Genomic DNA, 21,480 nt, shown 5'->3' with positions numbered 1-21,480 from the left:
ACAGTAGAGCATTGAAAGAAAAGCTAGATATGTTAGAATTACCGGTAGACTGTGTGTTGTTGTAATACATTGACGATTTGTTAATCAATGCTGACACAGAAGAAATTTGTAATAAAAGGTACTGTTTTATTATTGTCCCATCTAGCTATGCATGGCCATGAAGCGAGCTTAAAGAAATTCCAGTACTGTCAGAAAGAAGTGGCTTATTTAGGTTACTTACTTTCAAAAGGAAGGGAGTAGATTAACGCAGAAAGGATAGAGAGCATTTCTGGTATGCCTATTCCAAAGACGCAGAAGGAAGAGCTATAATTGGCATGGCTTCATATTGCCGTTGCAGGGCGTGGGAACATTTGGCCAACTGGGACTATTTGTTTTTTGCAATAAACCCTAGATTTTGGGAATACAACCTTGTGTCTGACGTATCAGTTTGTGTGTGGCGATTGTGCCTTGTTTCCACATCCGAGGGTCCCTCAGGGGCCTCTTCACCTCTCTACCGCTAGCCTAATGTGAAGCGGTCATTTTCCCTCCTCCCAATTTTGTTTTGAGCCATTTTCTTCTCCAGCTTTCTGTGGGAACCAATAAATTAAAATAGACAGTCAGTAAAGCAATGTACAATGGCAGATCTAAAATATCGGCAACGCTTCCATCCAACAGTCTTCCTAGTATGGGTGTTCAATGGATGCACCTTTTTCTCCAAGGTAAAATGATGCGGGCAGGCTGAAAAAAAGTTTCTTAAATTTTGTATCATTTAACACCTTTTCCCCAAAATGTCTACTTTGGAGTGACCTATGCCAGACACTTAAATGTCAGCCAAATGAGTCCAGTGAGTCAAAAACTACTAGCAATTGAAGAATTTTGGGAACATTCCATGCACAATCATTTTCTTCTAAACTGGAGGGCATCAAATATTAGTGCAGCAGTTGAAGCCTTATAGTAAGTTCAGTATCAATTACCATAGAAAACCGGAAAAGTTATAGCTGGACTCGTATGATGGATTTGGCTGAAATTTGCAAACAAAATTATACTTCGAGACAGACTTGGAATTTTGTGAAAGATCAGTTAAAGAAATGAAGTTAAGAAAACAAAAAAAACTGTTGCATCATATTCCCCATTCATTTTCCCACAGAGGAAAGTACAATTTTTGCCTGAGCGCACAGCAAAAACCACAGGATGGAATTGGAGAAGGTACAAAATAGCATTGGCACGAAGATTTCCGGAGACAGGTGGGATTGGGGGTTTAACATGTACGGGGTTATTTCGTTTTGATGAAGGGGTTGCCCCTTCTCCCAAAATTATAGTGATATCTCCCATGGTGTGTTGCAGCAAAGGGGCTGAGAGGCATTTCAGAAGTGAAACATCTGCCATCCCCCCCCCCCAAATTCCATTGTTAATAACGTTTGACTTGCGGGATGGGTTTGGATGACATTTTGAAAACCAAGTTCTCAAGGCACCTTCACCCCAAACTGCACATTTTGGGAACAAAATGTTATAAAATGAAAACATTACGAAAACAAAATTTCACAGTTTTTGGCCCATAGTTTTCAATATATTGCACAAGCAGTCAACACGCTTGCCCCTCTCAAACTCATGAAACCCTAACCCTCACAAAATAAACGCCTGGTTAACTCCTGAACTCCTTGAAATCTGCACCAATAAGCACACTGCAGAGCGAGCTTTGATAAAATAACCCTCCCCTGCCTCAAAAGCCCACTTCTCCCTTGCCAAAAAACTACAGAAGGAAAATCTACGCTACCAAAGCAAATGGCTACAATTCAAAAAGGAGTAATGCCTCATCCAACTCCCGGGAACTTTCCACAATTCTCTGGGAACTGGAGACCCCCAGCCAGAACAGACAAGACAATGCCTGGTGCGAAAAAAATCCAAGAGCCCCTCACTGCAAAGGTCAATTCCCTCAAAGGAAAAATCATTGCCAAGTAACTTGCTATGCTTACCAGTTTCTATGTCATTTCATCGATGAGTGACCTTTTCCTACGTTTTTTTGCAGAAAAAAAGAAAAAAAAAATTCGAAATTGATTTGCACTCCCCCCCTTAAGACCACCATCCCAGATTGTTTTTTTTACGTATTCCCGACCACACCCACCCCTTATATATACACACTTTTCCAGTCCCTCCCATCCCCCATATATTTCAATGAGTTTTTTCGGTTAAATGTACTAAAAAAAAAAATAAAAAATATATAAATAAATAATAATAATAAAAAAAAAAAAAAACGAAATTTCACCCATCGATGAAAGAACGCTATACCGCTTACCAAACCACCACCGCCCACAGCATCCAGCCCCTTACAGACCCACACCAGCACCGCGTTCAGCTTCCACCTTGTCTCAGCCATGGATGTCACGAGTCTCAAACCGTCATACTGCAAGGGAGGCACCTGCCCAGCTCTAATCTTCAAAGACTCTGCCGAGACACTCATTCCCCTCTTCACAGCCATCAACGCATCCTTCACCAACTCAGTGCCAACTTTCTTGAAGGAAGCATGGGCCCTACCGCTCCTTAAACCCTCCCTTGACCCATACATCACTACAATCTACTGCCCCATTACTATGGTACCCTACCTCCTGAAGATCCTGGATCATGTTGCATACATCCAGGTGCAACAGTATCTTGAGGAAAACAACGTCTTGGGCACTCGCATTCCGCTGCGAACAAAACCAAAACTGCCCTACTAGATTTGAAAATACAAATCTAGGCAATCAAAGACACTGGCAAACCTGCCATCCCGATGACGCTAGACCTCTCTGCAGCATTCGATTTGGTAGACCACCAAAGATGCTCTCAACTTGCCTCAGATCTTCTGATCTTCATCAACGACATCTCCGCTGAACCCACTCCCGTCACTTGCAGAGTCCCCCAAGGTGCCTGCCTCTCCCTCACTCTACAACATTTATACAAAACCCCTCTTCTACCACCTTGACCTACTAGGCATATCATACACAAACTACGCAGATGACACGCAGCTCCTTATCCCCCTTTCCAGATCATATGCCCAGGACTCAGCCACCATAAACTCTGCTTATAAGGTCATACAAAATTGGATGGTTTCTCATCTACTCTGTCTCAACGTCAAAATTTAAATCCTAATCGTCGGCTCAAACTCCACACTTTGCAACATTTGTCCAGCATACAAGGTATTTATCATCAATAGTAACCACATCACCACCTCTGCCGCTGCCAAAACTCTTAGTGTCTACCAGGATGCTAATCTCAACCTCCCACGTGAAATTAACTCAATCGCTTCAGTGGCGGCTTACGGAGCCAAACTGCTTCATGCCGGCAGGCCCTTCCTCTTCACTCCCAACAGCCTAACAATAGCAAGAGCCATCACTGGAGGCAAGCTCGACTATTTTAACATCTTATTTACCAGCACCTCTGAATGCAACCTGAACAAACGCCAGACGAGCCGGAATGATGCCCTCGGAGTGGCCATTGGCCTCTCTAAATCAGACCATATCGCAGAAACCAGGAAAGCTGCACACTGGTTGCCCATCCAGGAAAGGATTAAGTTCAAAACATTGTCCCTGATCCACCGATGTCGCTCCAACACTGCCCCGACCTACCTCATGCTGTGTATAGAAATACACTCCTGCCCGTCCTCTGAGATCAAACTCGCACTTCTTAGACCCCCCCCCGCCCCCCCAACTTCAGCCGCCTCTCAGTAAAGGTTCTTAGACCCCCCCTTCACCCCCCCTCCCCACACTTAAGCCGCCTCTCAGTAAAGGGCAAGAACTTCCTGGGCATGGCAGCCAAAGTCTGGAATAACCTTTCTCTAGCACTCAGAAAAGAACAGGCCTACTGGACCTTCCACAGAAACTTAAAGTGGCTGTTCAACCAACTGTATCCCTCCTAAGACTATTGAATCACCCCCACTCCCTCTCTCCACCCCTTCTCCCTTACTCTTTCCCCAACGCAACATCTAACTTTGTACTCTTATGTAACTAGCGCCTAGATACCCGAGGGTTTCATGCGCTGTAACAATGCGAAAATAATGTAATTTTCCCATAAAGAAAAAGCATCGTTTTTGCACAGCCGTAGGAGCGAAAATCACTAGGCATATTTGGACCAAATAAAAAACTTGGGCACTGGTTTGGGAGAAATCCATACAGTATTTTCTAGAGAATAGGGTTCCTCCCTGTGCCTTTAAACATTTAGATAGGTCTTGGCGCTTTGCAGCAGAGAGGTTGAGAGAGGCTAATAACTTAACTTTCTGGATGGATTTGAATCTATGTTCTAAACCCAAGGTTTGTCAAGGACCTCCCCTCACCCACACCCCCAAACTAGAAATTGAGAACAATTTGTTAAACAATAAAAAGTTAAGAAAACATTAAAAGAGCCGTTTTCAGCCTATTCAAATGTGCTTGAATGGGCATGTTGGGCAGCAGGATTAGTGGAGATGGACACAGTTGACCAAGTCTAAAACATACCGGCTTTTAGTAGGTTTGCACATGCTATGTGTTAGGAAAGATTTCTCTTTACCACACCTTTCCTTACATCTTTATGCAACCCCCAAACCTTTTTGCTTTTATATTTGATACAGACCTGCTCTTTTTGCAGTGCTGTGAAGCCCTAAGATTCACTACACTGGCTTTTGCTCATAGGTTTTGGGGAAAACGTCATGTTCTTCAGGCGGTCAGTACTGGGAAACATGGTTTCCCTTAGTAACCAAAATTAGTATCAGTAATATGACCTGTATCACTTGTGGTAACATTTATCATTGTATAATACAGCTTACAATGTGGTACTCTTTGTTTTGCCCTAGACTAACAATCAGAGGATGTTTTGTTACTCTTAGTGTGCTAAAAGGATAAGCTGGTGGCAACAGTGACTTTTTCCCTTTTTTGGGACTTTGTTTTAGCATTACCGTGTTTACTGCGTTTGGCTACTAACTGTGGCTAGGTGTCTAAATATGGCTGTGCCACATCACAATGAACACATGCACCTTCTTTTGAAGGTGATTATTAGTTTTATAAAATGTGTCATTCAGAAAAGAATGTGTTCATCCAATGTTATTAAAGTAAGGAGAATTGTAAACAATGACAATTTTCCTAACACTTTGTATTGAACACGTTTTTACTCATCCATTTTATTTTTTACTACTACACATACTTATTATATTGTTAGAAATAACAGATTTACCAGAATCAGGTACTTTCTCTGCAATTATGTATTGTAAATAAGACGTGAAATTCAAACTATTTGTATAACGTTGCTGTAGAGTAGTAGACTGTAGTCGGAATGTAGGGTTAACAAGTTAGGATTTATTGCTGTGTTAACCTTTCCACCAGCCCCTCATTATCAACAACAAAACATGCTTAAATGTGGCTCAGCAGGCTTGCTCGGAAAAAAGGTGAATCAATTCAGAGTTTGCATGAATGTCCTCTTAACCTTTACTCCTCTTTGAAAGAAAAATAATCAGGTCACATAAATTCCTTTCCCCTGACACTAACTTTCTATTCCTTCGCCAGCTGTCCAAATTGGGTTTAAAAAAAAAAAAAAAACAGAGGGTAAACCCACAGAAACACGGTCCTTTGAAAATGGTTTACGGCCAGGTTTTCCTCGTCAGTGAATCCGCATCGGTAGGGTTTCCCTGCGCTTCCGCTCCTCGAGCCTTTCCTGGCGGAGAGTCTGCCTCTTGATAAGGATCTCCGCGATGCCGCTCCTTCAGCCTCCTAGTACGCCCAATGTACATCACCTGGGGATTCCTCCCACTTCTCTGTGGTCTCCGGCAAGTGCTGCTGCTGTATTGAGAGACAGCTGATGAGTTTCCCGGGGCTTCTTTTAACTCATGCTCTGCTCCTGCCCTCCCCCTCCCCTCAGCTTCCAACTGCCTTTCCTGCCCACTTCCCACTCCTGCAGCCAGTTTGCCTTCACCCCTCCACCCTGCTCCATGCACCGTTTTTCCATCCCAACCTGTACTGCTATGGGTGTACCTGTCACTGTACCGCATGACAGGGCTGTATCTATACCGCTTCCCTTTGTTCACTTTATCTTTTCCCCCACCTTGTCTCCATTTTCCGTGGTGGGTTATGGGACATGTAGTTTTGTTCTGTCCTGCTGATATAACTTTTTGGGGGCTGGGTCTGAAAGTGGTTGTCTTTTATCTCCATTGCCTCTTTGACCTCCTCACAGTTGCATTTCTTTATTTTAGACTTTATACGTTTCTAAGCACTACAAAAGGATGCTCCACATGTATCATTCTTGGGTATCAGTTGTGAGGAACCCGAGGGCATCCGCTCACTTCTTTTCCCTCTGTGTCCTCTTCTAGGGTGGCCAGGGAAAGGCCATCGCTTTTGGTTCCTCACCGTGCAGGTGGATTTGTGAGGTAAGATCACCTGGGTGGAGGAGACTTGGGTAGTGGGGAGAGGATGTTCTTAGGTGAGACATGGTAGCTCCCCCCTCACCCCCAAATTTCCTTTTCGTAATGAACCCTCTACTCCTCAAATCTTTGTAGTTTGTCAGCCCTTTCCCCATTCTTCCCATAAATCCTTTCCACAGAAACACCAGTTTAGCACTGGGATGAGTAAGAGGATGACTAGGGAAGCACATCCTCATTCTAGTAATACACACACATACCAACCTCAGATATGTACTGAGATGAGGAGGACAAGAAAAGTAAAACTTGCCATTTTACCAGTGAGAAGTATAGTCTTTTCTGGACCAATCACGGTGGCAGGAACTTTAAAAGCAGACATGCTGATGGAAATGGAGTCCGCTGTGGAAGCAGGGCTACGGACCAGACCTCTCCGGATCCGCGGTGCCACAAGCAGAGAGCTTGAGACCCAAGAAAGGATGCAGAGCTGATGCATCATGAAGTGTAGCTGAAAGACACTGGAGGCCGGTGGCAGATGGCAGGGGGGAAAACCGGCATGACCGAGAAAAGCACTCACGAGTCCAGAGCTGCACGAGAAGCATCACTGGGTAAGCGGGCCACAGAGCCATTGGGAGAAAAAGCGAGGTACCGCACAGGAAAATCACAGACGTTGCCGACCGGTGAGTGTACCAAGAATGGGGAACGCCGGGCAGGCAGGCGCATATGCAATACAAGCACTGAACATTGATTTAAACGGAACAAGCATTTCAATGAACGCAGAATGCAGTGAAAGCAAAAAGTACTTTTGAATACCGAACAAAGTGGAAACAAGTTTTGAGCAATCTTTAACATGGAGCTGAATGAAAGAAAGTTTGGAAATCTGCTCAATACGGAGAATTGCATTTTATGAGAAGACAAGCCTTGGCAAAAGCAAAAAGAGTTCAAGGAACTATATGTTATGAGGAAATGCACATTGCCAAGAACCAAGTGCATTGTGGCCAATCAAGCCACGAGACAGTGTCAGGAGAGTGCGACACAGGTAAATAACAAACAGAACTGTCAAGTTGAGGCAGTGGCATAGTGTTGATGGAAAAGCAATCAAAAAAGGGCATCAGTTGCGTGACCTGTAATGGGTGGACCGTGTGCTCTGACAACTGCACCTATACCGAGTGCTCCCCTGTATGGAAAAGCCACTGAAAGCACTTCATCACAACTTTGTGTTTTAGAACAACCTCTTATGTGATTTTGAAGTTAAGAAACCAAACTACCTATGGGAACTTGTGAAAAGGAACAAGTTGTAAGAGCTGGTAAGAGTCCCAAGGAATAGCGTTTTAAATAGAGGAAGAATTTAACTCTTGGGGAAGGGATCTCCTGTGCTTTGTGAACTATTTGAACTTGGGGAAAGGGAAGCCGATTGCAAGCCAAGAGTTGGAAGAAGCTCTGAATTTTACTTTGAACACCATGTATGTATTGGACATTTGTATGGCTCCTATTACACAGGTGTTTCCAGTTGGCTGTGAGAGCAAGCATAGGTTTTGGACAGCAAGTCATTCGCTTTTGACTTCCTGACAGACTATCCTTAGTTTTCTTTAGGTAGGGAAGTCCCACCTTAGTATAGGGCAAGTTAGGCCTTACTCCATCCTGCATTTTGAGTTAATAAACATTTTGTTTACCAAACTTGAACCTGTTTTCTGTGTCTGCCTCATGTTGCATTCACACAGTATTTTTCCAAGTCATATTATTTTAAGTGTAATAAAATAGAATGATCAAAAGAGGTAAACAAAAATAAACTAAATCGGATAACCTCTCCCAACTAAAGGGTTTTCACTGACTTGCAAGGTGTCAGGTTGACGTACTCCGGGACTGAGGGAGGCGGGAGGCAGGAATTGACGTGGGAGGGCAGGGTTTAGGCAGTCGATGTTGAGGAATAAAGATAAGACGTACATTTCAACACCCCATGTCCAGCCTGTTATTTTGAGTGTACCTCGAGTGGTTGATGGGCCCAGCGGAGGCCACAACACTGCCGATGAGGCGGGCAGCATGAAAGCAGACGCGAACCACAAGAGGAGCAGCTGAGCCGCGGGCGGCTGCCTGGAGGCGTTGCGCAAAGCGTTGTGCATCAGGATGTGCAACACAGGGGCCGCGTGTCTCAGCACAAGAGCGCGAGGCCGAAACGCCCATCCTGGAAGGAGGAAGAACGGCCCGGGCCGTCGAGTCAGAACGTGCGCACAGAGTGTAACAAAGCATTCTAAGCCCTGGGCTACAACAGTGAAAGGGGAATGCATGCTCGAAGCAGAGCCAGGCCCAATGCCCAGTAGACACGCCACAAGAGATGGGGAGGGCCTCTCAGCAACAAAAAAAAAAAGTTACTGATGGTGCTCATGCTCAAGGAGGCGACCATCACCCCCAAGACACAGAGGGCCGCATAGCATAACAAGTTCACTGATGGTGCACGTGCCTGAAGAGGCAGCCATCACACCCAAGACACAGTATTAATGTCTCTCCAGGTGGCTTGGGGGCCACAGAGGAACTGTATCCAGGGAGCAGGGTCTCCCAAGGGCCCATAATGTCCGTCCAAGATGGCAATCAAGTGGCGCAAGCCCAAATCCAAGGACCACGGCACAAGGGCCATAGGCACTTTATAGATTACCAGACACCCTGGCAGCCCAGATGCCAGGTGCCTTTGATGTAACAGACACCAGCAATATGGGTCCCAGGTGGGCCCGGTGGATAAGGGACTTTGACCTATACATGGGGGCCACAGGGCCCATAGCGGATGAGACACAAATGTCTCCTTAAACTGGCGGTGGGACCGGCCACACGCGACAGTGACGAGATGCATTCACCCCATGGCCCCCCCCCCCACCACCCCCCTCCACTGAGGCCTTAAGATCACAAATCATTGCGGGGTGCGAATCCCAAATGTTCTGGCAGAAGTTGCTGCAAAAATCCTGCACCCTAGATGAGATACTGGCACTGGCCCGGGCCGAGAAAGCCGTCGACTCGCAGGTGGAGAGCTTCAACACCCCATGTCAACAGAAACAATACACAGGCTCCAGTTGGAGAGGAGAGTGGAGGAACCGTTTGTTACAAGTGCGATTCTGAATACCACAATGACGGCACATGCCCAGCCGTGGGCCAGCAGTGCACCTCTTGTGGGGAAGAGGGGCATTTCTCTGGCTATCTTGGGAGAAAGGAAAGGACCAGAGAAATACCACCAAGCGTCTATGTGAGGGCCCCACCACCTACACCACCACTGCCCACATCCCAGGAGTCGCAAAGTCATACTAATCCAGAACAGAGAAAGTGACTTGGGAGAGGGCAGACAGATTGGAAAGAAGAGAACGTAGGTCACGCGAGTGAGGCCGGAAACGCAGATCCACATACACTACCTGGTGGAACAATCTCCATCAGATTCAGACCCCAGTTCTACAGGAAGTGATCAAAGAAAGAAAGCGTACGTCTATGTGCTGGGCAACCCCTCCACCACGGAGCACAGGCCCACCCTGATCATCAAGCTGAACGAAAAACCAACCGAGTTCCTCATCGACACGGGGGCCACAGGGAACGTGGTTAGCGAAAGTCTTCAAAGACTTGCCTCAAAGACCAAAACTAAGCCCAGCAAACTGTAGACATTTATGCAAACGGAACCAAGTCTCCCCCTCAAATGCCTCGGACAGCTTGATGGTCTCTGCCGCTACAAAGGTCAAGAAAAGCAGATACCCATACACGTCCTTGCCACTGAAACAGAAAGCGTCTGTGTTCTCAGCTTCAAGACCGCTGCTGACATGGGGCTGATACATGTGCTACACAACATCATGTACACAAATAAATAGACCCCGTCGAGATGATCAACAATTTGTATCCCAGACTGTTCAAGGGCATAGGAAGAAACAGACCGGTGAAGCTTCACATAGCTGAATCGGTACGCCCCATAGCACAGCACAACCGAGGCATCCCAAACAATATCCAAAAAAAAAGTGGGGACGAACTACAAAAATTGCTGGAGCAGGACATAATTTAGCCAGCCACAGCCCCCACCACCTGGGTGTCGCCAGTAGTGCCTGTCCCCAAAGAAAGGATCAGAAGCCACCCAGCTGTGTCAACATGAGGCGACCCAATCAGGCCATACAACGAGAGACCCGAATGGCGCTGCGTATAACAGACATGATCCATTTACTGGACGGAGCCAAGGTGTTCTCGAAACTGGATCTACAGAAGGAATACCATCAACTTATGCTGAGCCCCGAGAGAAGAAACATCACCACGTCACCCACATCAAGTCACCCACCTGGGGCTATTTCGCTACAAGAGGCTAAGCTTTGGCGTCTCCTCAGCAGCTGAGATTTTTCAGGCTGAGGTACATAACGTCATTAAGCACATTCCAAACTGCCTTAATTAAACCAATGACATTCTGGTCTTTGGAACAGATGTTAACAAGCATGATGAAGCTCTACTAAAAAAGGTATGCAGAGCATTGGAAGCTACTAATCTCACGCTGAACCGTGATAAATGCGAATTCAGAAAAAGCACACTGCGGTTCTTCCGACACATCTTCTCGGAGACCGGCATGACACCTGACCCCAAAAAAGTTGCTGCGCTGAATGAAACGGCACCTCCCTCAAACGTGTCAAAGCTGCGCTCATTTCTAGGCATCGCCAGCTACTGTACATGTTACATCAAGGACTTCGCCACAGTGAGTGAGCCTTTAAGAATGCTAACCAAGCAAGATGCCACGTTCAACTGGACTGACAAATGCCAGGCGGCTTTTGAAATCATCCATGAGAGGGTAGCAAAGGCTGAAAACATGTCATACTATGATCCCAGCCGCAAGACGCAGCCGACAGTTGATGCAAGCCCAGTTGGCCTCATAGCCATCCACGCTTAAGTGGACCCAATAGATCCGTCCCAGACCCACATCGTCGCGTATGCCAGCAGGAGCCTCTCTGATACGGAGCAATCATACTCGCAGGCTGAAAAGGAAGGATTGACCATGGTGTGGGCGTGCGAAAATGTCCACCTCTTTCTATATGGCAAACCATTTCCAGTGATAACTGACCATCAAGCTCTGCTGTTTTTAAATGGCAACCTGCAAGCGAAGATGCCGCCTTGCATCACGAGATGGGGGCTACGACTGCAGGACTATTCCTTAGAGATCACCCATCGGCCTGGGAAAGGCAAGAATCCTGCTGACTTCCTCTCCAGACGGCCCTGAGGGAGCGTGCCAGACCAGTCCGTAGTGGCCAGATCTCTGATATCTAATACGGTGTGCAGTCAAAAAGTCGAAACAAAGCCGAATGTCAAAAGTGTCAAAAACAAAATGTCGAAAAAAAAAAGTTGAATGTTTCATTTTTTTTATTGATATGTATTTTTTGAGTTTAGTAAGTAAAAAAGGGGTAAAATAAAAAAAATACAAAAAAGGGGGGGTTGAGGGTGAACCCCCCATTTCAAATAAAAAAAGGTAATAAAAGATTTTTTTTTCCGACATTTTTTTCTATTTTTTGACTTTCGACATTATTGCTTTCGATTTAATGACTATAAACCATCTAATACATCAAGCAGCATCACAGGGTATAGTCCCGGCATCGTGTCATCAGGCCCAATAGCAATGCCTTCGGTGGTGGCCAGGGTACACGTTACACCAATAGGTTTCTTTGGGGCCCAATAGCCATGCCCTGAAGTCTGCAAGCAGCTCAAAACTTTGATTCTCCTCTGGTTTCTCTCTCCCTCCCCTGCGGACGGACCTGCCTGCCACACCGACTGGTTGCTTGGCTACCCTCTGAGTCTCACTTGGTACCAGGCTCTCTTGACCGGTCGCCCCTGCACTGCCTGAGCCTTCCACGCACCTAGAGGCAGCAACTGTAACCTCTCTAGTCCCTTGCCTCCTGAACTTAACCTGTGCTGCACTTACTCTGAGCATTGCTGCCCTGTTTTCCCTGTCCCTCTCCTTGGCACTTCTCCCACCCTTGCATGATTCGAATAACAAGGTTGAGTAAGATCGCTATTCTTGTCCTCCTTCCGTCTTCCCCCTGTGCCCCCGTAATGTTGCGCCTAGAAACACTTTTGTACAGGCGCGCTATAATTGACATATCATAAGTCTTCCATGTCCTCACAGGCATGTGTCCCCCTTCATTTTTCAGGTCACCTCACTCCACTGCTTTTTTCCTCCATAACCTCTCTCCCAATTGCCCCCCACCCCCCGCAATCACTCATCGCTTTGTGTGGTGCACATTATTTTCAGAGCCAGTCTTGCGGCATTGTAATCGAGAGTCATGCGGTCTTCACCTGTAAACCAAAAATGTTACAACCGTAACTGGCTCCAAAAACCCACACCCAAATCCTCAACTTCACATGGGGTCTTCTTTCCTTTCCGACTCCTAACTTTCTGATGGGTTTGATCTTTAAATAGCGCCTACGGCCAGGCTATCTAGGAGCTGTGGTTCAAAACAAAAAAAAATACGTGTTCCCATAGGAGTGACCACATACACAGAAGACGTTTGAGTCCCTTTCTGAAGTCGAGAACTTTTTTAGACTCCAAGGTTGTAGGAGAGTTTCCAGAGTTTGATGGCAATAAAAATATGTACATTGGTACAGAATTCCCATTTCCTGCTTCACAACCGTCTCCCTGTTTGTGCTGTGGCTCCAGTGTATCCTGTTGGCGTTTTTTCGCCTGCTTTAAAAGTCGCAGTCTCCATGGCTCGTGTCTGCTCTGCCTCTCCCAGGCGTGATCACGTCCGCGGGATTCTGCTGCATGCTACACCCTCTCCCTGGTTACTCCACTCAGTGAAATTTACATTTGACCTTAGAGACATCTTCTTTTCACTTTCCATAGTAGTTTGTTTCAGCATTGTCTTCAGCAAAATATAGAGGAATCCCATCATTCTTCACAGCAGGTAGTCCCATATATGCTCCTGTGGTGTTTAGCCTAGGGAGGTCCTCACTGGAACAGGAGTGGGGGGGAGGGGAGTGGGGTTGATTCTCTCCCAGAGAGGTCCCACTTGTCCAGAGCCCTAGGGAGGGTCTTGCGCAGCAGGATCACCTCCCTAGCCTCAAAGGGGGATTGTTTCGCACCTGGGGGTCAGGGGAGGGACGAATACACTCAATTTGTCACAATACCTTAGGTTATGACTTTTCTTTTACATCGCGAGCTTTTTGGTTTTATGAAACTTCTCCTTACACAGCGAAGGATGAGCATACAATATACAAGACATTGCCCTTTGTTACTTGGACTGTACACAGCTGCACAGAAAAATAGTCAGTGCATTTTTATCATATCTATGTCCCTTCATCCATTTAACATTTTACAGACGCTCCTCTCACTAATGTCGGACTTCAGCGTTACACAGAAATGCTGTATTGTTGCCAATTGTATGTCGTGGGTACAAATACATTATGGTGCTATTTAAAATAGGAGTGCAATATTTCTAATCAAATAAGTTTGCTAATAGAGAAAATTTTAATTAGCAAAAATTCTGCGAAACACTTTGAAAACTAAATTATGCCATGCATAATTAGGAACGCAGTATCAGGTTTCATTATATCCACTTAGCACAGTACGTTCAGAAACTATTATGCTCTTAGTGCAGCAGTTCATAGTCTACTCTGTCCCATCAGCACAGCAGTGTAGGATCCATTATCCCATTTGTATTTATTTATATTGCGCAGCCTGCCCACGGGCATCAGGGCGCATGTTTGGAAAGGTTACAGTGAAAAGTTACAGAAGGCAGTTACATTATATATATATATATATATATATATATATATATATATATATATATATATATATATATATACACACACACACATAGAACAAAGATATATACATACATTTACAAAGGTAGTCAGTCGGCTCAGTATATACAGAGGTAATCGAGGGGGCAATAGGTGTCTACCAAGGGGTGGCCGAAGCTTCGTCTTGCTCATAGAGCCAATGTTTGCTCTGTTTCTGAAGGATTGAAGGGAGGGGACATTCCTGAGATCATTGGGTAGTGAATTCCAAAACTTTGCTGCCAAGAGTGGGAAGCTCGAGCCTCTGGCAGCCTGAAGCTTGAAGCTAGGAATGAGGAGTGTGTGCTTGTGCAGATCTTAGAGGTCTGGCGGCTGTGTGTTGTGTGAAGCGCACTGACAGGTAGGCCGGTGCTGCATTGTTCTGTGCTTTGTGACTTAGAACAAGTGTTTTGAGGGCGATACGCCGTGAAATGGGGAGCCAACGTATGTTGCTTCTAGTGGATGAGATGTGGGCGCGCCTAGGTATGTTACGAGCAACCCTGATGGCGTTATTCTGGGTTACCTGAAGTTTGTCAATGTTTGACTCGTTAACACAGCAACGCCAGATACTATTTCCAGTTAGCACACCAGCACCCGATTTCATATTGTTCTCTTGCAAAGGACAATTCCATACTCCCCAGTTACCGCAGCTGGGTCAAATATTGTGTCAATTTAATGCAAAACTGAAGCAGTGGGTCATTTTCACACAGATGAGTGAACATCGAACTTTAGACTTTGCTTACACATCAGCATGGGTTGGATGCTACAACTGGTGGGCTGAATTTCCATACAGGCAGGAATTCCCAATTCGATATTTTAGGGCACTTGGCACAGAAAAGTATTCCCACTCGTATGTCTATGGTTGCTTCATGGTATCAGAGAGTCCTCCCTCATTCTCAAACTTCATCCAACTTGCAAGTCAGTATAAATGAGTCCCTTCGACTTTAAGTTGCCACCCCCTTACAAAGTGATGGGCTGCATCAATACACTGTATACAGACGAATGGATGTACGAAGTTGGACTATATGATGCTACACGGAAAAGATGGACGAAAAAGACGAACGATGCATGCAGAGGCAGGCAGCTGGTAAATGCTAAAGGACAAGTGGAGAAGAAGAAGGAACATTAAAGGAAAATGCACAGGGGAGGAATTGGGCCGGGACAAGACAGGTCGGCGCTCCGGAAAAAACAGTCTTGCCAGAGCACCGTTCCGTGTTGAGTCCCGCCCACACCTCTAACTGACAAACCACCCTTCCCGTACGGGGCTCCAAGAGGGTGGTTGGGGGATGATAAAACAAACATTCTTAGTCCAGACTTGTAGACCCATTTAGTCAATGGGGAAAATAACAGTCTCACAAAATGTGCAAAAGCAGAAATGCCAGACGTAATATAATGGGGTCATTTGGCACCTAGGAGCACTTCACAAAGCTGTTGCCTAGTTTGAGTGGGAATGACGAGTGCAGCTGTATCCTGTTGGAATGCCAGGCCAGACAGTTTCTCTGTACATTATCCTGAAAAACAAAACTTTGCGAGGTGCATTTGGTTTCAGAAAGCAAGACCAATTCATCCGATGTGCTCCTTTCAATTTCAAAATTAATTAAGTCAATAGGAAAATGCACGTTCTGTCGTTCTTTCCGACATGCACCCTTCGGATGCCTGTTGGACGTTATATTTCCAGCCCCGCTCCTTGTTCCAATTAGTAGAAAACGGTGTTAAAGAGACATTCTAATAGGGTAATTGCTTCACAGGAAAAAGCAGCCAGCCAAAATACTTCTGGATTGTTAAACAAGTCAAGCCTCACACTAAATAAATATTTGCCAATGGATGGCTTTGACACTTTTCAGTCAAAACTCGACAACGGTCAATAAAAATAGAAATGCAGCCCAATGAAAAAAAGCAGCCCAATGAAAAAAGTAAACATTTAAAACATTTTTGCAGAAAAAGACCACCACAAATGTACACATTTATTGGAGTTACAAAGTTTAAGTATACTCAACTAAGCAGGCTATGTGAAATCCCCATGCTGTTGATGGGCTTAAGCTTCTTGTGTTAAAAGATGATCCAATCATATCTAGGTGAACATTCAAAACAAGTTTGTGACTTCATCGAATAAATACTCCAAGGTAACATAACTTACAATGGAGAATGCATAGTAGGGTTTGAGCAAGAAGTTGTACATTTCACACCGTTCAGCTATTGTCACAAGCCAACTATGCCACCAAACCATACGCTATGGCCAGAAAGCAACATTAAAACAAAGTATACATACCTGTCTGGCTACAACATGGACATCCATTAACGAGCAATGCTTTCCAAACAGAAAAAGACAGTGTTCCAGGATCATTTTGGAACAGTGCTTATTTGGTTCAGGCTCTGGCTGCCACTGAACCTAGATTTAAAAAGGAAAAACAAATTATTTGCTGCATTTGAACCATGCTTCCTTATTTTAATAAATACATACAATAATGGAATAAATGGGTACAGATCCAGGAGAAGAACAAATTACTTACACCTGGTAATATTTTTTCTACTGGATGTTCCTTCCACGTATTCCTCATTTTGGATTTGTAAGTCTGCTTACAGCTTCAGAAAATGTTTTCATGGTATTGGGCGCCATGCGTTGTGGCCCTCAACGGCCTCTGTCCTGCCCTCGGCCGCTATGTTGATGCTGGTATAAGTCTCTTGTGCAGAGACTGGTGCCTCAATTCTAGTTTCCTTTCCTCCCTACGCTCAGCAGTCTTAAGGGTATAACCTAGACATTGAAGGAAAGCAGGAGTAATATACAGAAATGCTCACTTAGAGGGGTAGGATGGGAGTGCGATGAGGAATATGACAGTATGTTAGGGAGAATTCTCATTTCTGTGCTAATTCCCTTCAACCTTAGAGACCCCTAGCCCTTTTGCTGGACTTTAGGACTTTTTAATTTTAACCCTGGAGTGAGCGAGACCTTTTTCTCACTATCACGTGTGTGGACCTGATATAGATTATGTGTTTCCACCGTTTTTGGAGTCTGAAAACCCATCTCTCTCCCCCTCCCTGGCTTCCATTTCCCGGTCCCAGTTTCCATCCAGCCTCCCAGCCCACCCTCCTTCCCCGATTGGTGCGCTATTGGTCATCACTGAACTCCCCAGGGCAGCCCTTTACCCGTGCAGCCCTGTGGCTAAGGGCCCTAGGCAAAAGGCATTTTCCATCCTGTGTCTGCAAGTGTCAGCAGGGGAAGCTAGTGGCCAGCCATCTACCAACATTGACTGAGGAAGGTAAGAGTGGCCCGGGTTAGGTATCTAACTTCACTCTACCCTGCAAACCTGTCCATACATCTGACCACCCGAACTTAGGTGTGTTTTTTCTCCAGTTTTAAAATTGCATTGTGAAAGTATTTTAAATTGCATTGTCAAATCTAGACCTTTTCCCCTCCATTTAGGACTCTCAAACTTAGGTGTATTTTTCTCTGGTTTTAAAATTGCATTGCGAAAGCAATGCTGTGATGTGGATTGCCTCCTAGCAAAGCACTCATCTAGTGAACCTTTCTACCACTAAGCGCCTGCCTTGTCTAACTGCCAAATTGTCTTCTTGCACCCTGCACTGTGTCCTTCCCTAGTGTTCTCCCTTACCCCTTCCCACTCCCTCCCTCTTTGCTCCTCTCCCTACCTACTCTATGGTACTCTCTGTCTCCTATCTTTTCTAACAGTTTTTCTATCGACTACCCTGCTCTCCTCACCAAATCACTAAATCTGGTAGGAAGAAGTTTAAAAAGGACATCCTGGTCTTCAACTCAGGCCTCCCTATCGCCGACACCTATACCAGTGCCTCCTCCAGGCAATCTTTCACTGACATCCTCTGTCGTTCCCGCGGCAGACTTATGGGCTCTGCATATGTGCTTTCTCCCTTCTCTTCCTCTCCCATCAATGGTGGCATCCGGTGGGAGGCCCTCCTGGCCTCCTTCCACTCCTCCAAGGTCATCATTAATGTTAACTTGAATGGCACTGTCTCGGTCCAAGGCCCTCAAGCCAACCTTCTCTTTGATAGACGCTTCCCGCGCCTCATCAATTTCCTTTCTTCTCCTGCTGCCCCCCTCTGCCCTCCACAGCTCCACTGTATCCCCTGCTGTCTCCTCCTTGGCTATCTTGCCCTCTCCTTCCTCTTTTGCCCCCCCTCGGGCTGCTCCTACACCTAATCAGGGCATACCTTCGATTCACCCCTCCCCGGAAATCTTTCAAGGACGGCAACCGTCTCCATTTCACCACTCAAAACTCTCGCTCAGCTGTCAAACACTCCTCTGACATCTGCAAACTCCTGGAGGAACTTGACATTGATGTCCTCGGCCTCACCGACACAGGGTTCACAGTCAGCTCTGTCACAAGCTTTGACATTCTCCTCCCTGATGGCTACAAGATCCTCTCCGCACCCAGATCCAACCGTTCGGAGGGGGTTTCGCCCTGATCTTCCCTGAGTGGATCCCTGCCTCTATCATTCATACGCAGGCCTACTCCTCTTTTGAATGCCTCGTTTGCAGGCTCTCTCACTCTCCTGGCCATTCCCTTACTGTGGCTACCATCTATCAGCCACCTGGTCAGATCTCCTGCTTCCGCCGAGTGGGTGGAACTCTCCTCTTCCCTCCTAGTCTCGACCACTCAACTCCTTCTCGGGGACGTTAACATCCACCTGGATGCTTCCTGTCCTGCCACTGACTCATTTGTGACCTCTGCGACTCTCTCTAGTCTCCCCTCTGGAGCGACTCACTCTGCAGGGCACACTCTGAATGTTCTGATCTCTTCCCCTTTCGATCCCTCTCACCACTCCTCTCTCATCGAGTGATCACTTTCTGCTTTCCTCCCATCTCACCCTCTCTACCCCTCAGGCCAAGCCAACTCTAGAACGGCAACCTACCTTCTTGGTTATCCGACCCATGAAGCGTGTGTCAGTTGAGGCTTTTGCCGACACTATTTCCCCCTCCACCCCCCAGCTGACTCACACCCCAATACAGTCCTTTCCTTGCTCCACTCTGCTATATCTGATAATCTCCATGTTCTTGCCCCCGATCATGAGGATCTGCTTGAAACCCAAAGCCAAGTGCAACACTTGGTATGGACTCAGACCTGGTCACCCTTAAACACAAGTGCAGGGTGGCTGAGAGGAAATGGCGTGCTTCTGGTGCATCCTCTGACAAACTGGCCTGCCGCCTGCTCCAAAGGCAATACTGGCTCTCTGTCCGCTGCAACTAGAGAGCCCCCATCCAAGCCCGTGTCGCCATGGCATCCAACAACTCGGCCAAACTCTTTCAACTCTGCAAGGAGCTGGCCAATCTTGCTGCAGTCTCTACCTCTCCTGTCCCATCCCAGGCCCTCTGTACGGCCCTGGATTCTCATTTCATCTCTAAAACTCAGGACATCTTGTCCTCTCTCTTCCTCTCCTCCTCTCTCCCTGCTCTTCCTCTGGCCCTTCTTCAGCCACCTCTCCTCTCTCCTTCTCTGCCTTTCCCCTGTTCTCAGACAAGGTTTCTAGACAAGTCTCATCTATGAAAGTCTTGTCAAAACAGGTTCACCCCTGTTCCTCCAAAACCATCAAGGACCACATGGATACAATGGATCCTGCTCTGGGCGATTTCTGCAACCACTCCTTTGCCACTGGAGTCTGCCCCTCCCCACCGAAGCACGCTCTTGCGTACCCTCTTCTTAAGAAACCCCTCTCATGACCCTTCCTGCCCAGCTAACTATCGTCCAATCTCCATCACTCCTTTCCTGAGCAAACTCCTGGAAAAAATGGCCATCTCCCAGCTTAATCTTCACACTGAATCTGTTGGTTGTCTCCATGACCATCAGTCTGGCTTCAGAGCTGCCAGAAGCACGGAAACTGCACTCCCGAACATCCTTGAAGACCTGCTCTCCAACCTCGATTTCAACACCCCCTGTGTCCTCATCTCACTTGATCTCTCCTCTGACTTTGACACGGTCAACCATGCCAACCTGCTCAACCGTCTGTGATAACCTGGATATCACCAATCAGGCACTGGCTTTCTCTGATCAACCCTCCCAGGTCCAACATGGTTCCTTCCTCTCCTCCATCTCTACCTGTGGTGTTCCCCTTGGGGTCTAACCTCACTCCCTGGCTTTTCAACCAATACCTGGCACTTCTCGCCCACTGCATTGCTGCTCTTTGCCCCAACTTGCAGTGCTATGCGGATGGCACTCAGGCTCCCTTCGCCACCTCTTTGCTCATCTCCTACAGTGTGTCCGCCATCCAGTAGTGGTGTGCCGCCAATTATCTCTGCCTTAATGCCAGTAAGACCCAGATTCTCCTCATTGGCACACCTGCTCCCTCCATTCCCGACACTCTCTGGCAGGCCTCTCTTGGCCCTCTTACTGCTGCCACCGATGTGGTTAAAAACCTTGGGGTCATCTTCAACGCCACAATTTCCTTCTCTACTCACATCTCGGACGCCTCTATAAAGTCACACTACGAGCTCCACCTCCCCAGATGTATTCATTTCCTCTCATTCCCCCTGAAGCTCACTGTCTCCAGAGCTCTGGTTCTCTCTAGGCTGGACTACTGCAACAGCCTCTTTCTAAATCTGCCTTTCCCTACTCTCCACCATCTGCAACTCATCCAAAATAGGACTGAGACTTGTCCTTGGCCTCAAGCCCAGAGACCATATCTCTACAGGACTGAAATCTCTGCACTGGCTGGCTCCCAGTGGCGGCAAGGACTAAGTTCAAAACCCTCTGCATTGTCCACAAGGCCTTCGGGGCCTGGGACCTCAATACCTTTGACTTTTTCTTCCTAAACATCTTCCTTCTCGAGCTCTTCGCTCATCCCCCTCCCCCTCCAACTCCCTCAGGGTCAGTTGCTACTCCAAGCAGCAAGTTGGTGGTAGATCTCCTTCTGCTGGGGCCTCCCTGTCTCTCTGAAACTTGAGGAGAGCCATCTCTGGTTCCGCAAGCACCTCAAGACTTTCCTTTTTGCTTTTGCCCCTGCTGATCTCCCGGCTGACTCTGAAACTGCACTGGTTACCCTGTGATCTCGGGACCAGGTCCCTTGCCTGCCAGTTGCACACCTGCACTAGCCCCTCTTCCCCCTGGCAACCATGCAATCGGTAACGGTTTCTGTATCCCTAAAGTATTCTTAACATTACAGCCACCTTGTGCCAAGTGCAGGGGTATTTATGGTCTGTCTTTATTTTACTGTTATCCTATGTACTGCACTCCCCCTGCTCCCCTGCACTTGCACCATCTCAATGTCTCTTGGCCTAGTAGGATCGTTGTCTCAGTCTTCCCTCCGTTTCCCCTCCCTTGCCTCGTCGTGCCTTGAAACACTTGTGTATAGGCGCGTTATAAATGCCATAACACATCATAACAGCACCTTCAGTGCAGTGTCAGAGAAATCCC

General features: G+C 46.7%; 1 protein-coding gene across 1 annotated transcript in view; it reads right to left on the bottom strand.

Moving 5' to 3' along the window:
- LOC138471970 (cholesterol 7-desaturase nvd-like) overlaps nt 1-21,480 on the bottom strand; it is a 451,161-nt gene that overhangs the window by 179,349 nt on the left and 250,332 nt on the right. The window contains exon 5 of the mRNA XM_069609866.1: nt 16,368-16,487. Coding sequence (XP_069465967.1) covers nt 16,368-16,487 — 120 coding nt within the window. The remainder of the gene's footprint in view (nt 1-16,367; nt 16,488-21,480) is intronic.

Source organism: Ambystoma mexicanum, chromosome 8 (assembly GCF_040938575.1).
Source record: "Ambystoma mexicanum isolate Mex_15411 chromosome 8, UKY_AmexF1_1, whole genome shotgun sequence".
Classification (NCBI taxonomy): Eukaryota; Metazoa; Chordata; class Amphibia; order Caudata; family Ambystomatidae; genus Ambystoma; species Ambystoma mexicanum.
Note: the sequence above shows the minus strand (reverse complement) of the source record. Positions and strands in the feature narration are given on the sequence as shown.